We start from the raw sequence: 23,658 nt of genomic DNA, 5'->3' as shown, positions 1-23,658 counted from the left end.
GTAAGGAGCAAGGGGTCCCAGACTGTGAGAGGGCACAGGCTGGGCTGAGGTGCATGAATTTCATGCACCAGGCCTCTAGTTTGAAAATAAAAGCGAGCAAGTTGTTTGAAGCTGGTATTAAAGATGTATGAAATGGGATTATTCTAGTGAAGTAAAAAAAAAGATAAAGAATTCAATTTACTCTGATAACTCACAGCTAAGGTAGAAATAGCACCTGATAACAAGAGAACTTCCATACTAATATTTTTATATCAGAGTCCTTTTTATGATTTAAAAAAATAATTTTAAGCTCACATATAAATAAAATACATTATTTTCAAGTACATCATTTTCACCTCAACTCAATGTAAAGAACTACTGTGTTTTTCTTTTATTTCCTATTAAATGTTTCTGCTCACCAGAGTAGTTTGGGGGGAAACTAACTGAGGCAGGAATAAGGGAGTGAAGGAAGACATTTATAAATTTTCTTTTCAAAACTGGGGAGGGGAAAAGTACAGAAATAGAAAAACTGTGGATGGCCAATATAAATTAAATCATTCTGGGATTATCTGCTTTATCTTATAGAATATCCCATTATCAAAACCCAGAAAATATTCAAAGAAATGTTTGGACATCAGGTTCAAGTTTAACAAATGTAATCAAACATGCAGAGCCAGATAATTGAAAATGAAGATTAATTTTTAAACAGGCAATCAAAATAACATTGTAATGTAGGCATTATAATATAGGCAAGTAACATACGCATGAGAGCAGCTGGGAAATCTGATTTAATTTCTGGAAGCCAGGAGAGCTGCCTGATTCAGTGATCTGGCCAAGGCACAGAATTATATAACCAAAGAAATCACACCAGAACAGTTCACCTTCCTATATCAACTTTCCATTATTCTTTTCTACCCATCAGACCACAAACCCAATTATCAGACCCAATAATTACCAAATAAATAGACCAAAGTGTTCAAGAGATTGATATGAGCTAATGCAGACAATTAGAGCAAAGACAATGATCTTTAAAAGTAACAGAAACCTCCTTGGCCTGGTTCTCAGAAAACACAATCTAAAAAAGAGAATTTATGGAAACATATGCACAGCCAGAAAAAAATTAAAATTTTTTTTTAACAAATCACATTTATCTCTAATAATATTTTAAAGCAGGATATATACATGTTCATGGCAATCTAGCAACTGTATTTACTCAATGAATCTAAGAAAACAGCTTAAGAATAATTATTGAACAGAAAAGTTTCAATCTACTCTGAAATTCCTTTTACATTTTATAATTATTTTAATGTTGGTAAAACCCGATAGCTTTTTTCTTTTGTTAATCCTCACCCGAGAATATTTTTTCCATTAATTAAAAAAAATACTTTTAGTGATTTCAGAGAAGAAGGGAGAGGGAGAGATAGAAACATCAATGAGAGAAAATCATTAATTGGCTGCCTCCTGCACATCCTACATTAGGAATCAAGTCTGAACTGTGACCTCCTGGTTCATAGATGGACGCTTAACCGCTGCTGCAAACTGGCAAGGGCCCCGATAGCTTTTTAATTGGCTATATGGGCCAGTATTATCACTGCGTGGTTTATTCATAGTTTAGGCTAACTAGCTAAATTCATATTTAAGAGAACAAAAACCACATTTTATATGTCAGTTTTTTTCTGTACGTAAATTTGAGGTGCTTATATTGGTGCTTTAGGAGAATTTTTAAATAAAGCTTACATGTAAGCTTTCTTTCACTTTTATTATCGGTAATACAATTTTCCTCCTTTAAAATTACTTAAAATCATGAATGGGAAACAAAGTTAGTAACATATCTGAATCCTATCAATTTAAGAATAAATTGCATTAACAGTACGGGTTAATCTAGTAAATATAGTTCATGGGGAAAAAAAAGTAAGCCCAGATAATGATTATAAAATGGTCAAGAAACAACCATATTAGAGACAGGTGGAATTTGAGACTACCTAATCTAATGGCCTTGTTTCTTTCATTTACAAATGAGAAAACCAAGGTTCTAAGAGGTAAAACTCCAAAGTTACACAGTTTATTTAGAAGAGAGACAAACCTAAAAATCAAGTCGCCTGACTCAAAATTCAGTGGTACTCAAAAATAACATGCCTTTTTACTAAGCATTTAAAAAAACTGCCAATTTGGAAAACAAATTATTTAACTCTATCTAGTTTTATTCTAAGCAAGTACAACACAAAAAAATAGTTGCAAGTTAGTAATATAAACAAGCTGACTTATATAACAAAAACCCCAGGTCAAGTAAAAATAATAATGTAGTTCACCCTATTGCAGGAAATATGATAAAATAAAAAGCTTGAAAAGGGGGCGGGGGGGGGGGGGGTCTCGGCCCATCCTCCGTGCCCCTGCCCAGCCCCTCCTTCCGCAGCCCTGCTCCTGCCGCCACCGCTCCCATGCGCTGACGGCACCAGCTCCAGTTGCTCTGCACCATCAGCGGGCGCAAGTGGCAGCTGCTGCTCCAATCACCCCTCAGGAGCAGGGGGAGGTGGAGAAGCCCTCAGGTGTGATCGGGGCCAGCAGCCGCCGCTTGCACCTGCTGACAGCGCTGAGCGATCGGAGCTGGCACTGGGCACCAGCAGCAGGTGCGAGCAGTGGCTCTGGTGCTGGCAGCAGGTGCAAGCACCTGGCGGGACCATGGCACACGGGAGCAAAGAATTTTCAGTAACTACCAGAGGCTCGCCCCAATGACAGTGACCGGTGCCCCGCCTTGGTCTGGCACCCCTGCTCATCTGCTCCACCATCCTGCCTCGGCCAATGCCTGCCATGTTCCATGCTCTGCTGCCTGCTGCTGACACCCGCCATGTTCTACCCGCGCCCCCTGGTGTTCAGCACATGTCATAGCGACCAGTTTTTCAGTTGTTCGGTTGTTCCACTGTTTGGTCTATTTGCATATTAGGGTTTTATATATAGAGATGTTACTAGTGAATGGTAATTACCAAAATTATGGAACTCTGAGTTCTCAAAATCTAAATTACAATATAAAAAAAAACCTTTTTGTATTAAGTTAAACTGGTGACAGTGGCCAATAAAATAGGAATAAATTATGAGCAATGTTATCATACCTTGAAAAATGTCCAAGAAAGGACACAATAAATTTTCTGAGATAGGTGATTCTTTAAAAAAAATAATAATCTGAAGAAACTTATCCTTCAATGCGTTTAAATAGATTGAACTACTCTTAAAGGAAGTAATGTACTGGTATAGTACCTGGCTAAAACATAAGTGAAACTTTCTTTTATCTTTACAGCAAAAAATTTTTACTAATTAGAGAAATCGGAGAAAAAGAAATACGCTTATTAACTAATTATATTAAATCTTTATATATCAACCAAAATAGTAATGTCTACAAAGATGGCTAGGCAGACCTGAACATTTTCCCCTAGATTTTGGATCCTGAGAGAAAATTATAATTCTATATGAATTTGGCTATAAAAGAAATCAAGGATTAAAGTTAAATTAGGAAAAAACTCTAGGAAACTGATTATAGTTATAAGGGAGGTAAAGGATGCTTGATCTTCCTATAACTCATACAACTGGAACAAAAGAGAAGGAAAGAGAATTAAATTATGAGGAGATGTCAACATTATTTTTTCATATGAAATAGACAGAAATAAGAATAATGTATAAAATTATACAGCTACTAAGAAACATAGCTGAATTAAATGTAAACACTTTATCTCATTTTAATCAGTTGTAAAAAGGGATAAAAGAAATGTAAAGGAATCATGAGTTCCTCTGTAAATCTTGGTTTTATAAAGTTATCTTTTGTCTGCTTACATGAGGAAAAAAATGGAGAAATTATTACCTTTTATGCAGGTTTAAAAAACTATATATACAAACATAAAAACAATTAAGACAATACCTTACAATTTAAAGTTTTGCAGTGATGAAAACCAATAACTTACAATAATCACCTTTTAAAACTTGTTCTTAATCAGGAAGAATTAGGCACATGAAAGTCCTCAAAGAAAACAAGTTATAAGGCTTACACTTCTTATATTTTTCTTACAACTTTCAGTGAAGCCAAGCGATTTTATATAATCCCATATCAAAGGTAACATATACTGGAGATCCCTAATTTCTGTTGGAAGGGACCTACACATTCATCATACAAAATTTGAGAGCATACTGTGGTATTTTAGAGAGCCAACACAATTTAAGGGCAGAGCTACTCTTGAAAAAGAATCTCACTTTTAAAAGGATAATTGGATTGTTGATTTAAACATTGTACCGAATGAACACTGGTCTAATTGCCTACTTTGTTGTTACTGCTATATAACACTGAAGACCATATCCTTGTTTTCTACAACCCCCAAATTCTAACAGAAACATGTAAGTAGAGCAATTTATAGATTACAGAGCATTATAATACATGTTATCTCATTTGATCCTCACATATTCTGTGAGGTAAGTTGGGACCAAAAATTGCCTTATCCTCATTTTACACTGAAGACATTGAGACTAAGAGAAGTTAAATAACCTGTGCACTTCACACCATAATTATGGGTCTTTGAATTCCAAGCCCAGTGGAATTTTCATTACACTAGACTATGTAAGTCATCCAAGTATGATAATATATATAAATGTACCTTTGGCATGTCAAAAGTGGTATAAATATCACCAGAGTGAAATTTTGGTATATTAATGTTTTCTAAGTTTTAGCCAATGATCCTCTATTTTATTAAAAAAATGTAAGTCGTTCATTTTATTTCATGGGGCTATAGCCTAAATCAAGATAGTTACAAATTTCAGTTATTTCCAGCTATTATCACAAAGAAATAAATGAGGTAGGTTAAAATGTTGAGAAAATTTTCTAATTTGAAGAGATTCTTAGATTTCTAAATCTGCTTTAAGAAGAAGCAGAAAGAGAAAATTATTACTAATGAAGGTTTGCTTAAGTATTTATTCACCCAACTAATACACAAAGATTTAATTTCACATAAAACCAAAAAGAGCCTAAATACTTCTAAGAATAGCTCTCACCATTAAAAATGAATATAAAGTGTTGGTACAAGTTTGTGTGTATGTGTGTGTGTATATATACTTTATATATATATATTTTGTTTAAATAGCTATTATCACAAAGAAATAAATGAGGTAGGTTAAAATGTTGAGAAAATTTTCTAATTTGAAGAGATTCTTAGATTTCTAAATCTGCTTTAAGAAGAAGCAGAAAGAGAAAATTATTACTAATGAAGGTTTGCTTAAGTATTTATTCACCCAACTAATACACAAAGATTTAATTTCACATAAAACCAAAAAGAGCCTAAATACTTCTAAGAATAGCTCTCACCATTAAAAATGAATATAAAGTGTTGGTACAAGTTTGTGTGTATGTGTGTGTGTATATATACTTTATATATATATACTTTAGTTTAAATAGTAATATGGACTGTTACTATAGGGGAAATATGCTTCATTTGGTATAATTTACTTATTTCTTATTACTTGTTACATGTTATTTTGGTAAAGCAGAGTTAATTTCACTTAGTTTAAATTCAGATCCTTCAATTTTTTTTGAAGTGAGACTCAATGTTAGAGTAAAAGTGAGTTGTATGACATGTTATTCATTTATTAAAAAATTTACTATGTACTAAGCCCTGTGCTAGTTATTGAATTATTAATCAATTATTCTTTGAAGCTATTATTTTGAGCTTAATATTGTCTTGGATTTTTTAACTACTGAATAAATTAAACACAATATTGGTAAAATCAAAGTACTTTTTGAAAACCTTTTGATTATATATTAACATTTGAGAGAGCACTATTATTTTCTCAGCTGTCAATTGAATGAACAAAACACTAAACATTATCATGTGCCAATCACAACACAAATTAAACATATGGTAAGAAAGCTGTCCAGACTTGCTCAAATTGGTTTAAGCTAGTTGAAACTTGAAATGCTGTTCGCTACATATAGTTCTTCAACTGTCTTTGAAAAACAAATTAATTTGGAGCACTAGTTTGATAAATAACATGGCCCAAACTAAATATTGTTATTCAAAACAATGAATTAACAATATTAAATAAATTTTGTGCTGCAAAATTAAGATACTTCCAGTATCTTAATGTCAATAGAAGCCAGGCCTCTCTGGAGTTTAGAATATTTTTCTGAACTGAAATGTCAATATAGCATTTACATATATATCAACAGTTAAATAGAGAAGATATAAATGAATACATAAAATCAAGAAGCAAAAATTAGTATTTTCATAATGTTCAATTAACTGTCTATACTTGGCCACTTGTACAAGAAAACCAATTAACATTTTGGCAATTGATAACATAATGCAGATGGCGATGACTGACAACATCTTTGAGCTCAAACTGGTACCTTCTATTTTAACTTCTTATTTTTGTTTCTGAATGCTTGTGTTGGTCCTCTCATGCTGTCTCAGGAGAGATTCTCAGACAAAAGCCTCATGAATTGTTCATTTATTTATAAATAAGTTGTAAATTTGGCCTTCAGAGAAAAGGTTTACTAAATGTCAGTTATGAGGGAATTTATATTGTCTTGATCACTTACTCCAATTCCAAGGAGAAAGACAAGACAGAGAGGAAAAAATTACATTTTGGGCCAAATGTTCAAATATATCTTGTGCGGAATTAATAACAAAAATATTAACATGTACTTTGAAAAAAACATGATATATAAATTATTACCAGAAAACTGACTTTTGTGTCTGATAAAAGCTACTTTTTCAACACCTAATTCTTTGTTACTTTTTGTTTTTTAAAAAAGAGAGTAAAAGTACACATGAACCAAACACATGTATGATAGTAGCCCTCAAATAAATCTCTTAAATCCTCAATAATCTTAATCCCTTATATTTTAGTTTTCAAAGAGTTTTCATATGATTTTTCATTTGATCCCCTATTTGACAACTTTGTGAGGTAGGTATTTATCTTTTATCTTCATTTACAAACAAGGGAACTAAAGCTCAGAGAAGTTGACTTTTTAAAGGTCAAAAGCCAGCAAATGACAAATTCAGGCCTCTCTGGAGTTTAGAATATTTTCTAAGGTGTCATTCTTGGATTATCTGCGTAAGAATCACCAATGGTATTTTTATAACTACAGATTTTAAATTCTTACCATCTTTGAGTTACAGAATGAGAATTTTGGGGAGTGGGGTCAGCATTTCACATTTTATAATGGACAAATAAAGTGGAAAACAATTTTGTATCAGGTAATGATGTAAAAGTATAATATTGAGTCCACCTACATTTTCGCGTGATATAATGAGACGCCATCAGATCATCAACAGAAGCAAATCAGTTCAAAACAGCCTGAAGCCTGGCTACAGATTAGAATCACCTAGAAAACTTATTTAAAAACCTATCAATTCTCATCTGAATGAGAGGAAGGCTTGAGCATCAGAGGTTTCCCAAATGATTCTTACCTCTAGTCGGGGTTGAGGACATGCTTGTTTAAAATGTTTTTCTATACAATACATCCAGCATTTTCCAAAAATTTTCTTTTTCTTCTGATCAATTTCATGCCTAATACAGTTACCAGTTTTTATTGTAAATTATTTAAATGTTACAAGACAAAATGTCAAAAATTTTGAGTTGATATTTTTAAGATTACAAGATACTTCACAGCAAGACTAATCATGCTTCATTTAATTACAGTGATTTTTCAGATACCCCATATAAACCACCACTTTGGACCAAGGTTATATATATTTCAGCTGTAAACAAGACTGATCCAGAATCTGAATACAAGGGAGGGGGCAAAAGCTGTAGCCTATTTGCTACTGGGCAATGCAAGTACAGACAATCAACTCATTGATAGGAGGGGCTGGATGTCAAGATCTGGTGGCTTTGGCAAGATCACATCTCACTGCAGAAAAATACAACAATGAATACAGAGAAAACATTTTGCCATTTTGTAATTGTGGTTACCACAAAAAAACCTTATAATGAGACAATCAACTCATTGATAGGAGGGGCTGGATGTCAAGATCTGGTGGCTTTGGCAAGATCACATCTCACTGCAGAAAAATACAACAATGAATACAGAGAAAACATTTTGCCATTTTGTAATTGTGGTTACCACAAAAAAAACCTTATAATGTGTGATGCTTATCTTATTACATGTCTCCATGGAACAGATCTGAACATAAAGTTCTCTACGAATTAATATTACTACATGGGAAAAGGCTACAAATTATTTTTTCCAACATGCATATGGATAAGTTATAAAAACACTGCCAGTAAAAGGAATATTTACAAAAGTAATAAAAACAGCTCACTTATAGGGAAAAAATGGCCACTGATATTCCTAATCCTGTATCTCTCTGGATGAAATTTATTTTGATAGAATTTTGAAAGAGCCTTCAATACTCTAATCAGATTCTTCTGTTGATCTTATATTCTATCAGTTAAAATACCCTTGCTGATTTATCAAATTCTCTTACAGTTTAAAACCACAGTTCTTTTTCACTTATGGAAATAAAACTACAAAATCCTACCATTCATCCGAGAAATAAACCTTGCATAGAAAATTCTTTAATTCTGAAATTTTGTTTTATTAACAGAACGACTAGAATGTTGTCTCACAACTAGTTGACATTATATATGAAAGTTCACTACAAAGCAGTCACCACACATTTAGGATTTTTCTAAATATAAAATAGTGGGTTTATAAAAATGCTTACCAGACAAATAATTCTCTCTTCATTACCTAGAAATAAGAATTATTTATGTGACAATATAATTTTAAGACGCCTTGATATTCCAAGTTTGATGCAATATAAAAAGCAAAAATTTACTCTTCCAATGGACACAATCTGCACCTGACTGAACGCATGATAACAGTGAGTTACAGCAGTCAGTCATGCTAAAGGCAAAGAATAAAATCTGCTTTATAAACGGCACAAATTTTCCACCTTAGGACAAATTAAGCACTGGTTCCATCTTCTTCAATAACTCGGTTCATGCTGGTGCCATGTGTGATGTGAGTCATAGGATTATTACTGAGATCCCGGACGCTGCTATGTCGTGACTGTTCATTGAGACGATGAGAACTACTGTGCCTGGAGTGATCTGTTAGTCGTGACATGCTGCCATGAGGTAGTCTCTCTTCCATTCCTCTGTAACTGCAGGGAGTATACCTAGTACAGGAGAGTTTATTTTGAAGCAAGTAATAGAACACACTAGAAAAATAACACTAAATTTTTCATGAAAATGCTGCACTAAATGAAATAATTAGGAAACCAACAAGTGAAAAAGTAACAACCACCTTTGATGATATTCAGCAATTTCATTAACACTGTAGAATTATTCATATGGCTAACCAAAAAAAGGAAGAAAATATACTCATTGGATTCAGAATTAAGGTCCTATTCTTTGCAAAAGGACAGAAGTTAAGGTTAATTTTTCTCATTCAAATAAGTTATGGTTTATGGGGTGAGTTCAAGAAGAGGAGGAAAAACAATGGAGGAAAGATGGCACTGGCCTCAGGAGTGTAGAAAATTGGCTATAATCAGAAGTACAGCAACTCAAATTTTACTAAAAGATTAGGAAGAGGGAGCATATGAAATTAGAGGAGAAATTAGTGTAACCAAAAAGGAAAAGGAAAAAAGATGAATGAACTGGCAAGCAACAATGACAGCATGTGCTGACAGTTTCTTTCCAGACAGCCCAGTTAACAATTAAATTAACTACTGTTAAATGGTGTTAATTATTTTTCCTCGGAGCTGTGAGGATACTATGCTATTTCATAGAAGGTACATCTACTTAAATATACATAACAACATACTAATACACTATAACTTATATTCCTGCTAAAGCAAATTCTCTCAGTACCCTGAACAAAGATGCAGCTTTTGAGAATGCCAACAGCTACACTGCTTATTGTGGACAGTCTTCTCCTCCATTGTTGTACTCATTTTGAAAGCAGCAATGGGGAGCTGTTAAATTTTCTTTTGTTCCAATCCTGACTCACTGAGCCCCTATCAGATATAAGAATACTCACACTCAGATGTACACCTTTTTGTAAAAAGTATTTAATTTAGGATAACAAATCTCAAAGAAAACTAACTGAATATAATTTATAACTTTAACATATTAAATTTTAAGTAATGTTTCTAAAAATAAAAAAGAATATAGCAGGCCATTTCTTTTTAAGATAGTCATCAAAATAACTAATATGCAGCTGAAGACCTATTGGGTGTCAAAGCATTTATTTATCATTCTTTCATAATTATAACAAATCTCATGACTCAATATGAACCATTTATAAAATTTAAAGATTTTTAAAACTATGACTTCACTGATTTTATAAAGAGGAAAAGAGAGATAGAAACATCAATGATGAGAGGATTATCAATTGGCTGCTTCTTGTATACCCCCCCACTGGGTATCAACTCCACAACCCAGGCGTGTGCCCTGACCAGGAATCCAATAGTGACCTGGTTCATGGGTTGATGCTGAAATACTGAACCACATTGTCTAGGCTAAAATTTAAAGATTTTAAAGACTGATTCATGAACTTCTGAGGAGATCTAGTTTGATAGTGTGCTTATTAAATAATGTTTTCATTAGATCAGAGATTTTAAAAATTGAAAAGTCCTTTTAAAATTATAAAAGAAAGCATATCTTTTGTTTCCAGTTTTAAATTTGACTTGCATATTTTGATAAAATAATTAGTGTTAATTGAAAATATTTCAGAATGAGCTTGTTATTCTATTATTATTTTGCAAAACAATTATTGCCCTAAACTGAGTGAAAGATTTTTCCAAATTTGATCCGCCAGCTAATTTGAAGCTCTTTCACCTATCATGACTTCATAAGTATTGTTTAAAATAAATATGGCAAATAAATCAAATGAAAAAAAAATCTGCTTCAGCTCTAGGAATGATATCAGAGTAATTAAAAAACACCAAATCACTACTTAAAAATACGAATTGGATATTTTCTTAAATGAAACCTATGTTTTTTAGTTATGAATATGAATCAAAGAATACATTTTTCATAGAAAAATTACTATATTGAGTTATCATGTCTATTTATTGAAGTGAAATATATGGCTATCCACAAAATTCTATAATATAAACAACCTGCCCATGGATAATTAGAAATCAACTACATAGAAAAATAAATTTAATTATAGTATTTAATCTCAATTGTATATGTGGGACTTACCAAGTTTATTTATACTTTGACAATCATTTAAACCACTGTGACCATCTAACATACACTATGAAAATGTACATTAATCTTAATATAAGCTTAGGCAAAAATAATTAGGATGGTTAATTTGCTGAAAAGATAATATGGTGTAGTCCAAAGTCAAAATGAAAAAAACTTGAAGATGATTTACTCTCTTTGATTCTCTATACAATGAATAATTCAATTCATTGTAATTTCACTAGTATCTCATTATGCATTCCCTGACTTTCCCTTGTTGACACCTACTTTTATCATCTTATTCACTCATTATAACGCAAATAAATATGGCAAATGAATCAAATGGGAAAAATTTTTTTACCTACCTTTACCTACCTACTCATCCACTTGCTTTTCTAACCATCTTCTCATCTAATCACCTATTACTTATTCTTTGAAGTTGATCTACATGTGTAAGGTATTTGCCTCAGTGTATTTATTTTACATAGCACTGAGATCAATTATCCATCAAGGAGTCTGGACTAGAGTATTGTGAAGTGTGTGTGTGTGTGTGTGTGTGTGTGTGTGTGTGTGTGTTTATGTGTGTGTTATTTCATAACCAAGAAAACGTAAGATGATGAGAAAAAGATGGCCGAAAGATAATGTTAACAAGTAAACTTAAAAACTGACTGATGGCCCTAGCTGGTTTGGCTTAGTGGATAAGAGTATTGGCCTGCAGACTGAAGGGTCCCAAGTTCGATTCCAGTCAAGGGCAAATGCCTGGGTTGCGGGCTCGATCCCCAGTAGGGAGCATGCAGGAGGCAGCCGATCAATGATTCTCACTCATCACTGATGTTTCTATCTCTCTCTCCTTCTCCCTTCCTCTCTGAAATCAATAAAAAATATATTTTAAAAAATCTCCACGAAATGGCTTTTGGAATTATGATAATCCCTGTTTAGAGTTTTGGGTTTAATGTGGTCTGAGGTGCTGGGCATGGCAGAGAGGCTTACAATATGAGTGTTCTTGCACCACATTATAGAACAACCTTAGTAGGCCACCTTTATAGTTCTGGGCCCTGAATTTCTGGGAAATGCTCACAGCATTTCTAAAATCATTTGTTATTCAATATACTTGTGTGTATATACTATATATACAAGCTGAGGAAAGACAACTGTATTTAAAATAGGTCATGCCAAAAGAATGATTTAAAAAGCAATTAACTGCCATGGTGATTCCATGACACTATTTTTTATTGATTCCCTTATATGTGTATAGTATAAGCACTTTCTCTGAATCATATGCTGGCTATTCTTCTTATATTATTATTACTGTAAGTATTTTACCAAGGTCTTGTTCTTGATCTGTTCTTTTTAAAATTATGACTTAAGGGCTTCTCACAATTTTAATTACCAACTCCTTATATTAATGATTATAAACTTCCTTATCTAAGCTCCAGATTACAGAGACTGAAATTCCCTATGTTTAATTACCTTCAGAAATTTTCTATTCAGTATGAACTTATCTTTTGTTACCATTCATTCACTCTATTTATCTTCTCTAAGATACTTTCATGGGCTAATCTGATCTTTCCCTTTTCTGAAGTTCCACAACATCAATCATCTATAGCATTCACTGTTTTAATTATATGCTGACTTGCACTATTACTTAATTAGTTCTTATGTATATATCTTATCTTCCTTAAAAGGTCATTTGTTCCTAGAATGCAGAAATTATACTTTAACTTTCTTCTATATATCTCTATATATGGATTACCACATGCATATGCATAAGCACTGAACTAAAATAACTGTCCAATCCTTATTGAAAAGGAGGAGGCTAATAATATCAAATGTCATATAATGCTGATAGCTATTTCATGGAGGATGGTGTTGACAAAATGTATTCTAATTCCCTCCCTCTTATGAGTGTCTTAAAATAGGATCCCTAAATTACTGTAGAGACTTCCCAACGGAGCTTACTGAAAATCTTCTCTCCTAGGCTGCTGCCAAAGTGATTGTTCTCAAATACAAAGCTGAATTTATCACCACAATTGCCCACGCATACATACAATGCAATAGCCATACTCCAGTACCTAACTCCTTCTGTTCTCCTTGCCTCTGCATATATATTCTTTCCCTGTCTTTAATTTCCAAGTGCTTCCCCTGAATCATATTCAGTGTAGCAGTGCAATGTTGTTTGTGAAGTTTTCTCTGACTTTCCATGATAATTTGATGGTTTTCTTCTCTGGGATCCTAAAGCAAAGTATCTTTCCCCTATTACATTCTATTTTTTAAAAAATATATTTTTATTGATTTCAGAGAGGAAGGGAGAGGAAGAAAGAGATAGAAACATCAATGATGAGAGAGACTCATTGATCAGCTGCCACCTGCACGCCCCCTAGTGGGGATTGAGCCCGAAACCTGGGCATATGCCCTTGACCAGAATCGAACCCGGGACACTTCAGTCCGCAGGTCAATGCTCTATCCACTGAGCCAAACCGGTCAGGGCTATAATTTTATTATACACAAGGAAAAAAATAGATAAAAAATAGAAAATATAACATAGTCAAAAAAAGGCTGCTGCTTTTTAAAAATAGAGAGTAGCTGACCCATTAGAAGGCAAAAGATCTTATGAGAAGTCTTAATCTAAAAAGAAAGTATAGAAATCATATCCTACACTAGGACAGAGAAGACTGAGAGAAAGGCTAGGATGAGATTGAAAAGATACTAGACAGTTATAGAAACAGATGTTTTAAAGTTAACATAGAATGCTTTCCATTTTAGGCCTACAAATTTTCATTCTTTCAGTTTCCCAAACTGGAAGTTGTTAAGAACACAACAACAGCACAAACATTTGATACAGTTTTCTCTAGTTGCTATTATTCCATCATCAATTCCTATCTTTTCATTTCTTCTTTCTAAATATTTTTCAGATCAGTTCTTTCTCTCTTCCCACTGCCACTACTTTCCTATTAATCTTCATCACCTCTTAACTGAATTATTGCAAAACTCCTTCGAAGTGTCTAATCATTGGCAAATTTAACAAGAAAATACATCCCCTTCTCTCATTCTCTCTGTGAAACTTCTCTGATCCTGTGCCCTTCTTATTTTTGTAAGTAAAAATTGGCTGGAATATAGTCATTCCCATTTTGACTACATATTATCTATGGCTGCTTTCATGCTACAACAGCATAAATGAATAGTCACAATAGAGATTGGATAACCCACAAAGCCTAAAATATTTACTATGTGGCTCTTTATAGAAAAAGTTTGACAACCTCTGGACTACACAGTCTTCCCTTGGTATCCGCCCAAGATTAGTTCTAGGACCCCCACAGATACTAAAATCCATGGATGCTCATCTTTATATAAAACTAGAGGCCCGGTGCACAGATTTGTGTGCTGGTGGGGTCCCTCGGCCTGGCCTGTGGGGATCGGGCCAAAACTAGCAGTCCAACATCCCCCAAGGGGTCCTGGAGTGCGAGAAGCCGCAGGCCAGGCCGAGGGACCCCACTGGTGCCAGTGCACAGGGCCTCCAACACCCCCTGAGGGGTCCTGGATTGTGAGAGGGCACAGGCCAGGCCGAGGGACCCCACCAGTGCATGAATCGCAGATAGCAGGCCCGGATGGCGGCAGGGCAGGCGGGATGGCACTGTCCCGCCCTGCCTGCAGTATGCAAATTAGCTGCCATCTTGGTTGGTGGTTAATTTGCATATCGTGCTGATTAGCCAATGGGAGGCGTAGCGAAGGTATGGTCAATTACCATGTTTGTCTATTATTAGATAGGACTAGAGGCCCGGTGCATGAAATTCGTGCACGAAGGGGGAGTTCCCTCAGCCCAGCCTGCACCCACTCCAATCGGGAACCCTCGGCAGTCGGACATGCCTCTTACAATCTGGGACCGCTGGCTTCTAACAACTCACCTGCCTGCCTGCCTGATTGCCCCTAACCCCTCTGCCTGCCTGCCTGATTGCCCCTAACCTCTCTGTCTGTTTGCCTGATCACCCCTAACTGCCTCAGCCTGCCTGCCTGCTCGCCCCCAACTGCCCTCCCCCTGCCGTCCTGATCTCGCACCCAACTGCCCTCCCCTGCTAGCCTGGTTGCCCCCAAATGCCCTCCCCTGCCAGCATGATCTAACCCCCAATGGCCCTCCCCTGCTGGCCTGATCTCACCCCTAACTGCCTCTACCTGCCTGATCGCCCCCAACTGCCCTCCTCTACCGGCCTGATCTTGCTCCCAAATGCCCTCCCCTGCAGGCCTGACCTCGCCCCCAATTGCCCTCATCTGCTGGCCAATTTGGTTCTGACTGGTCAGTTTCTATGCCAGTCAGTGTCAAAAGCTCCACCTCCTAGGCAGCCATTGGCTTCTTACAGACACCCAGATTTGGTTCTGATTGGTAAGTTTCTATGCCAGTCACTGTCTCTGGGCCTATCAGCAGGGCCTGATCAGAAAGGCAGGGCTGATCAGCAGCCCCGGTGGAGGCCTGGAGAGAAATAGAGGCGTGGCTGTTGGCCAGGCCGGGAGAGAAAGAGAGGCAAGTTCTGATCAACCTACGGATCAGACCCTGTCTCTCTCTGTAGGCCTTTCTCTGGGCCTGATCCGCAGCCCCCTAGGGCCTAGGCAGTCAGTGCTGGGTCGGGGCGCCCTTAGCAGCCCCAGTCAGTGCTGGGTCACCACGGCAACCCAGCACTGACTTCCGGTCTGGTCAAGCCTTCGGTCCTTATGACCCTGGCTCTTTATTATATAGATGGTATATTTGCATATAGCCTACACACACACCCCTATATATTTTAAATCACCCCTACATACTTTAAATCAGCGGTCGCCAACAGGTGGTCCTTGAGGTCTGGAAAGGGTGGCGACCTGGGAGGCGTAGCGAAGGTATGGTCAATTACCATGTTTGTCTATTATTAGATAGGACTAGAGGCCCGGTGCATGAAATTCGTGCACGAAGGGGGAGTTCCCTCAGCCCAGCCTGCACCCACTCCAATCGGGAACCCTCGGCAGTCGGACATGCCTCTTACAATCTGGGACCGCTGGCTTCTAACAACTCACCTGCCTGCCTGCCTGATTGCCCCTAACCCCTCTGCCTGCCTGCCTGATTGCCCCTAACCTCTCTGTCTGTTTGCCTGATCACCCCTAACTGCCTCAGCCTGCCTGCCTGCTCGCCCCCAACTGCCCTCCCCCTGCCGTCCTGATCTCGCACCCAACTGCCCTCCCCTGCTAGCCTGGTTGCCCCCAAATGCCCTCCCCTGCCAGCATGATCTAACCCCCAATGGCCCTCCCCTGCTGGCCTGATCTCACCCCTAACTGCCTCTACCTGCCTGATCGCCCCCAACTGCCCTCCTCTACCGGCCTGATCTTGCTCCCAAATGCCCTCCCCTGCAGGCCTGACCTCGCCCCCAATTGCCCTCATCTGCTGGCCAATTTGGTTCTGACTGGTCAGTTTCTATGCCAGTCAGTGTCAAAAGCTCCACCTCCTAGGCAGCCATTGGCTTCTACAGACACCGTTCTGATTGGTCAGTTTCTACGCCAGTCAGTGTCTCTGGGCCTATCAGCAGGGCCTGATCAGAAAGGCAGGGCTGATCAGCAGCCCCGGTGGAGGCCTGGAGAGAAATAGAGGCGTGGCTGTTGGCCAGGCCGGGAGAGAAAGAGAGGCAAGTTCTGATCAACCTACGGATCAGACCCTGTCTCTCTCTGTAGGCCTTTCTCTGGGCCTGATCCGCAGCCCCCTAGGGCCTAGGCAGTCAGTGCTGGGTCGGGGCGCCCTTAGCAGCCCCAGTCAGTGCTGGGTCACCACGGCAACCCAGCACTGACTTCCGGTCTGGTCAAGCCTTCGGTCCTTATGACCCTGGCTCTTTATTATATAGATGGTATATTTGCATATAGCCTACACACACACCCCTATATATTTTAAATCACCCCTACATACTTTAAATCAGCGGTCGCCAACAGGTGGTCCTTGAGGTCTGGAAAGGGTGGCGACCGCTGCTTTAAATCATCTCTAGATTACTTATAACATCTAACACAATGTAAATGCAATGTAAATAGTTGTTTTATTGTACTGTTTAGGAAATGACAAGAAGAAAAAGTCTGTACATTTTTAAGACAGACACAACCACCATAAGTCAAACTACATTGTACACATCAGCAACAAAGTAACACTTTTCCCCCAATATTTTCCATATCCACTTGGTTGAATCCCTGAATGCAACACCCATAGATACGAAGGGCCAACTGTACCATCATACTTATATTTTACTTTAATTGTTCACTTACAATAATAACAGAGGTTAAAATCAGGCACTTAACTAAGACAGGCACTGTTCTAAGCAATTGGATATATTATCTCATTATTTTTTTTACAACAGTCCTAAAGGATATTATTACTATTTCCATTTTACAGATGAGGAAAACTGAAGCTTATCATTCCAGATCCCATGTTGTAAACCACAACATAAGTAGTGACTATATTATTATTCTTTAAAACTGTGAGCTTATTAAAAACATAGATTATGCTTATATCATCTTTATATTCCCAGAACAGTAGCTGATATAGTAGGTATTCCACACTGTTTGCTAAATTAATCTTACTAACATAACCACTTTCATCCTGCCTTCTCCCTACTCAATACCCTTTGATGACTCCATATTTTTTACTGCAGCAAGTCTAAGCTTTAAACTCCTCTGACTGGCTTTAAATTGGACCATAATCTGGGACAACTGTTCCTAGCAAAGTTCAAAAAAATTAAAAATGTTCAACTTCTATTTCAGAATTGGCTATTCTTCCTTAAGCTGTGTAACTCTAATTCAGCATATGAAATAAACTAAGCTAGCAATAAAACTCACCTGCCATCACGAGATCTGTGGAGGCTGCCGTGATAGCTGCTCACTTTGCTGTGGACACTCCCTGCTTTGCTTCTCTGATCATCCACCATAGCCAGCTGAGTTGAAGAAGCATGTGTGGATGTTCCTTGAGTGGAAGTTCCTCTTGATTTCCTTATAATAGGAGTATTTGGATCCCTCAGGAGGGACTGAGCAAAATCAGGTTCTTGGAGTACTTGTCGGCTCTCATTCACTATCCTAGACAACAAAATACTAAGTTTAAGATACAGTTAACATTCCTATAGACTAACAAACAATAATTTTGTGACGCACTGATGTTATTCTTTAAATTAATTGCTGTCCACATAATGTCTTTAGAACAGATATAACATTGTTAACAGATGAAAGAGTATATAACAAAAATTCATCTCAATCAGCCCAACTGGCGTGGCTCAGTGGTTGAGCAACGACCTATGAAACAGGAGGTCACGGTTCAATTCTAGGTCAAGGCACATGCCTGGGTTGTGGGCTCGAGCCCCAGTGTGAGGTGTGCAGGAGGCAGCCAATCAATGATTCTCTCTCATCACTGATGTTTCTGTCTCTCTCTCCCTCTCCCTTCCTCTCTGAAATCAAAAAAATGTTCAACTTCTATTTCAGAATTGGCTATTCTTCCTTAAGCTGTGTAACTCTAATTCAGCATATGAAATAAACTAAGCTAGCAATAAAACTCACCTGCCATCACGAGATCTGTGGAGGCTGCCGTGATAGCTGCTCACTTTGCTGTGGACACTCCCTGCTTTGCTTCTCTGATCATCCACCATAGCCAGCTGAGTTGAAGAAGCATGTGTGGATGTTCCTTGAGTGGAAGTTCCTCTTGATTTCCTTATAATAGGAGTATTTGGATCCCTCAGGAGGGACTGAGCAAAATCAGGTTCTTGGAGTACTTGTCGGCTCTCATTCACTATCCTAGACAACAAAATACTAAGTTTAAGATACAGTTAACATTCCTATAGACTAACAAACAATAATTTTGTGACGCACTGATGTTATTCTTTAAATTAATTGCTGTCCACATAATGTCTTTAGAACAGATATAACATTGTTAACAGATGAAAGAGTATATAACAAAAATTCATCTCAATCAGCCCAACTGGCGTGGCTCAGTGGTTGAGCAACGACCTATGAAACAGGAGGTCACGGTTCAATTCTAGGTCAAGGCACATGCCTGGGTTGTGGGCTCGAGCCCCAGTGTGAGGTGTGCAGGAGGCAGCCAATCAATGATTCTCTCTCATCACTGATGTTTCTGTCTCTCTCTCCCTCTCCCTTCCTCTCTGAAATCAATAAAAATATATTTTTAAAAAATTCGTGTCAATCTGTTCTCTAAAGTGATAGACAGAAAGAGATCTGTGCTAGAATAAGAAAATAAAAATTTTAGTTTCAACTCTATCAATAAATATGTGATCTTAGGCAAGTCAGTACCTCCTTCATTTTCCTTCTCTATAAAATGAAGTTATATTAATCATTTCTAAAAAGTCTCTTTCAGCTAAAGAATTTTATGATTTGCAAGGGCACTAAAATATTACAAAGATATTACTATAAAATAGAGGAATTGTTTAACTGCATTGTTTATGGAAGTAATGGAGGCCTCAGATACATTTTTTAACTTATAAGAGCAGTTGTTTTAAGGCTACAACTTAATTTTCTGGTAAAAGCAGTTGTCTAATGCTGGAATAAACGTGAGTGGTCATAATTAGAACAAAAACATGAAAAATTACTTTAAGCAAACATATAATCAAGTCTCAGACATATTAAAGGTTTAAGGAAAAAAATTAAGGAGATAAATTATTGTCAAGAGCAAAAGTTTTTAACTGCTATGAAAGTGTTAAAAGCAAATGTTTATGATGATGAAAAAAGGAGTAATTAAATTAATAAAAGAGCCAATTAAATTGTTGCAAAGATCCGTGTCTCAGTTTATGTAAATCAGTGACTTGAGAGTCAGGATTAAAGTTAAAATAGATAAAAAAATTTTCATTAAAAAAACAACAACCTCAAATATGTAAATATTGGATCATACAGTGAGACAGTGCATATATTCTCTTTTCAAATTACAAAAGCATTGTTGTTGTTTTTAGAACTTGGGTAGAAGGGCTAAAGGAAAACTGACATTTGTTAAGTGCCTGCATTGTGCCAGGTATTTTAAATATATTCTTCTTTGATCCTTTAAAAAATCATTTTATTTAAAATTGATTTTTAGAGAGAAAGAAAGGGAGAGAGAAACATCAATGTGAGAGCAAAACATCAATCAGCTTCCTCCTATATGCCCCTGCCCCAGGGATCGTGACATGAAACCAGGGCATGTACCTTGACCAGGAATCGAAGCTGCAGCAACCTTTTGGTGCACAGGACAATACCACCCAACCAACTGAGCCACAATGGCCAGGACTACCCTTTTTTTCCCTCAATATATTTTTATTGATTTCAGAGAGGAAGGGAGAGGGAGATAGAGACAGAAACATCAATGATGAGAGAGAATCACTGACTGGCTGTCTCCTGCACACCCCTGGGGATGTGCCCTGACTGGGAATCGAACTGTGACCTCCTGGTTCAAAGGTTGATCCTCAACCACTGAGCCACACTGTTTGGGCCAGGGCTATTCTTCTTAATAATGTTTTTGTTATGGAGACGAATGTCCTGAGAGAATATTTCTAAGAGGATATTAGATATCTACTAAGAATAAATATTGTGGTCCCCATTTTATAGATGAAAAACTGAGGTTTGAAGGGATCAATGGACTTTCCACAACAAAACCAGTAGTCAGGGATCAAACTTAAGTTTAAGTGGCTTAGAAACCAATCATCAAGTAATAATAAAACAATGTTTACATAATCCTGAAAACAAAGTGTCAAAAACTAAATAGAAGAAAGAGTAAGTCAAAAATAGCACCGTCCTAGCTTGGAGGACCACAATGACTTTGCTGAGGAGGTATCCATGGTTGCAGAAAACCAAGTAAAAGGATCCTTGGGAACTTTTATCAGTGTGAAAAAGATTCTGGCCCAACCAGGATCTCCCAATAACTAGAATGATTCCTCATAAGGGTAGGTTGGGTAGCTCTATGTGGAATTTCCAATACAACACCATACAGAATTATTTGTCTACTAGAGGCCTGGTGCATGAATTTGTGCATGGGTGGGGTCTAGCCGGCTTGCCCCGATAGAGGCCAACTGGGCCGGGCCAGCCAGGGGGAGGGGACAGGGGAGGTTGGCCAGCCGGCCCCGCCCCCTGGTTGAACTCCAGTCGAACTCCCGGTCGAGGGGATAATTTGCATATTACCCTTTTATTATATAGGATGATCCAAAGGTGACCAGGAATGTTTAATTCAAGTCCCTTCCTCAGCTTTATGTTGTACTGTGATTAAAATATATTTAAAATGTTCAACAAATACACAGATAAATCACAGTAAATCCTACAAAGAAGACTCCATGAAAGCAGGAACTTGTCCTGCTTTGTTTGCTATTGAATCCCTGGCATCGCAAAATAGTTCATGGCACATAGTAAGCATTCAATAAAGACTTCTTAAAGAATGAATTAATGCCTAGAAAATATATTTTTGTAGTTGCTGTTGAATGCATCTTTCCCCTTCTTTCCCTCTCTGCCCTATGAAACTGTATTTAAAGGAGAAATACATGATCTGATATCACTACTAGCAGTCTCAGAATGTAAGAAATATATATATTTTAAATGTGATTATTTTATTTCAATTTAAACTGTTTAAGAGAAACTACTAATCACTAATATTTTAGAAAATACAGATTTTTGTTAATGAGGCACTTTAAAAGTTGCATAGTGAAAGTACATTAACCCTCGAGAAAACCAAGATGGCGGCATAGGTAAACACCGGAAATTGCTGCCTCGCACAACCACTTCAAAAATACAACTAAAAGACAAAACGGACATCATCCAGAACCACAGGAAGGCTGGCTGAGTGGAAATTATACAACTAGAAGGAAAGAGAAAAGCACACTGAGACTCAGAGGTGTGGAAGTAAAGTGCAGAGGTACGGAGGCGCACGTGGAAAGGGCTGGCAACTGAGGACACGGCTGTCTTTTTCAATCGGGAGGGAGACACAAGCTCCCGACTACTCTGAACGCCAGTTCCGGGCGAGTCTCTGGGGACCCAGACTCATACGGGGAGAAACTGGACTGTCTGGCATCGGGAAGAACTCGAGGGCGGCTTTCTCTCAGAGATGCTTGCAGCGATTACCGCGGAACAGTGAGACCTTGGGCCTCTTCGGGCAGGGCTGAGGATCAGCCATAGCTGTTTGCTCCGCCCTGTTGATTCCCTGAGACCCCGCCCCACCCAAGCTGTGCGCAGAGGCTTTTGCATATGAATGCCCTGGCCCTTTGCAATCTAAAAATACCTAACTAACTGCAGCTGGGTCAGAGAAACCCAAAACATCCAAAAGAAGGCCCAAGGCCCCACAGCAGCTTGCATTGCTTCACAGCTGGGCCTCATCTGGGCACCTCCAAACTCCAAACAAAGAAGAGGAATCTGCAGATCTCTCCATAGCTCCTGCTGGGTAGCCTCAGACAGAGGCTAAATTAGCACCTCCTTAGAGATCCAAGAGCCAGTGTACCCAGTGGTCAGAGTGGGACCATCCAGATTACAACTCCTCAGATCCATAAGGGACACACTCAGGGGGCAGACTCAGTGAGCACCAAAGCCCCACTGAAGCAAGTCTTGCCCCAGAAGGGTGTCTTCAGCACAGAAGTTCTCCCACTGCAGACACAGCTGATTCTCACAGCCAATTGGCCTGGAGGTCAATTCCTCCCAGTGACACCTAAAACAATCAAGGCATAACTACAACAAGACTGTGCACAAAGCCCACAAGGGGGTGCACCAAGAGTGTCCACCTCAGGTAACTGGGGAGGCTGAGCCACTGGGCCCTGTAGGACACCTAGCACACAAAACCACTCTACCAACACAGGGAAGCAGACAAAATGCGAAGACAAAGAAACAGGTCACAAATGACAGAAATGGAGGACAGCAAACGACTGGATATAGAGTTCAAAACCACGGTTCTAAGATTTTTCAAGAATTTTATGGAAACCGCCGATAAATGTATTGAGATCCTTAAGAAATCTAGTGAGACCCTCGATGTTGTGATAAAGGACCAACTAGAAATTAAGCATACACGGACTGAAATAAAGAATATTATACAGACTCCCAACAGCAGACCAGAGGATCGCAAGAATCAAGTCAAAGATTTGAAATACGAAGAAGCAAAAAACACCCAACCGGAAAAGCAAAATGAAAAAAGAATCCAAAAATACGAAGATAGTGTAAGGAGCCTCTGGGACAACTTCAAGCGTACCAACATCAGAATTATAGGGGTACCAGAAGAAGAGAGAGGGCAAGATATTGAAAACCTATTTGAAGAAATAATGACAGAAAACTTCCCCTACCTGGTGAAAGAAATAGACTTCCAAGTCCAGGAAGCGCAGAGAACCCCAAACAAAAGGAATCCAAAGAGGACCACACCAAGACACATCATAATTAAAATGCCAAGAGCAAAAGACAAAGAGAGAATCTTAAAAGCAGCAAGAGAAAAAAAGTCAGTTACCTATAAGGGAGTACCCATACGACTGTCAGCTGATTTCTCAACAGAAACCATGCAGGCCAGAAGAGAGTGGCAAGAAA

General features: G+C 37.9%; 1 protein-coding gene across 3 annotated transcripts in view; it reads right to left on the bottom strand.

Moving 5' to 3' along the window:
- Positions 1-5,223: 5,223 nt before the first annotated feature.
- FZD3 (frizzled class receptor 3) overlaps positions 5,224-23,658 on the bottom strand; it is a 90,986-nt gene continuing 72,551 nt past the window's right edge. For 2 of the 3 annotated variants that reach the window (XM_005874610.2, XM_014546441.1), the window contains exons 4-5: positions 18,694-18,927; positions 8,535-9,140 (exon numbers count right to left, since the gene is read on the bottom strand). In XM_005874610.2, the coding sequence (XP_005874672.1) occupies positions 8,927-9,140; positions 18,694-18,927 (448 nt within the window). In that variant the 3' untranslated portion in view covers positions 8,535-8,926. Of the gene's footprint in view, positions 7,941-8,092; positions 9,141-18,693; positions 18,928-23,658 lie in introns of those variants that run through there. The other variant, XM_005874609.2, reaches the window with a different exon arrangement.

Source organism: Myotis brandtii, unplaced genomic scaffold (assembly GCF_000412655.1).
Source record: "Myotis brandtii unplaced genomic scaffold, ASM41265v1 scaffold447, whole genome shotgun sequence".
NCBI lineage: Eukaryota > Metazoa > Chordata > Mammalia > Chiroptera > Vespertilionidae > Myotis > Myotis brandtii.
The sequence above is the reverse complement of the archived record's forward strand: the minus strand, read 5'-3'. Positions and strand labels throughout refer to the sequence as shown.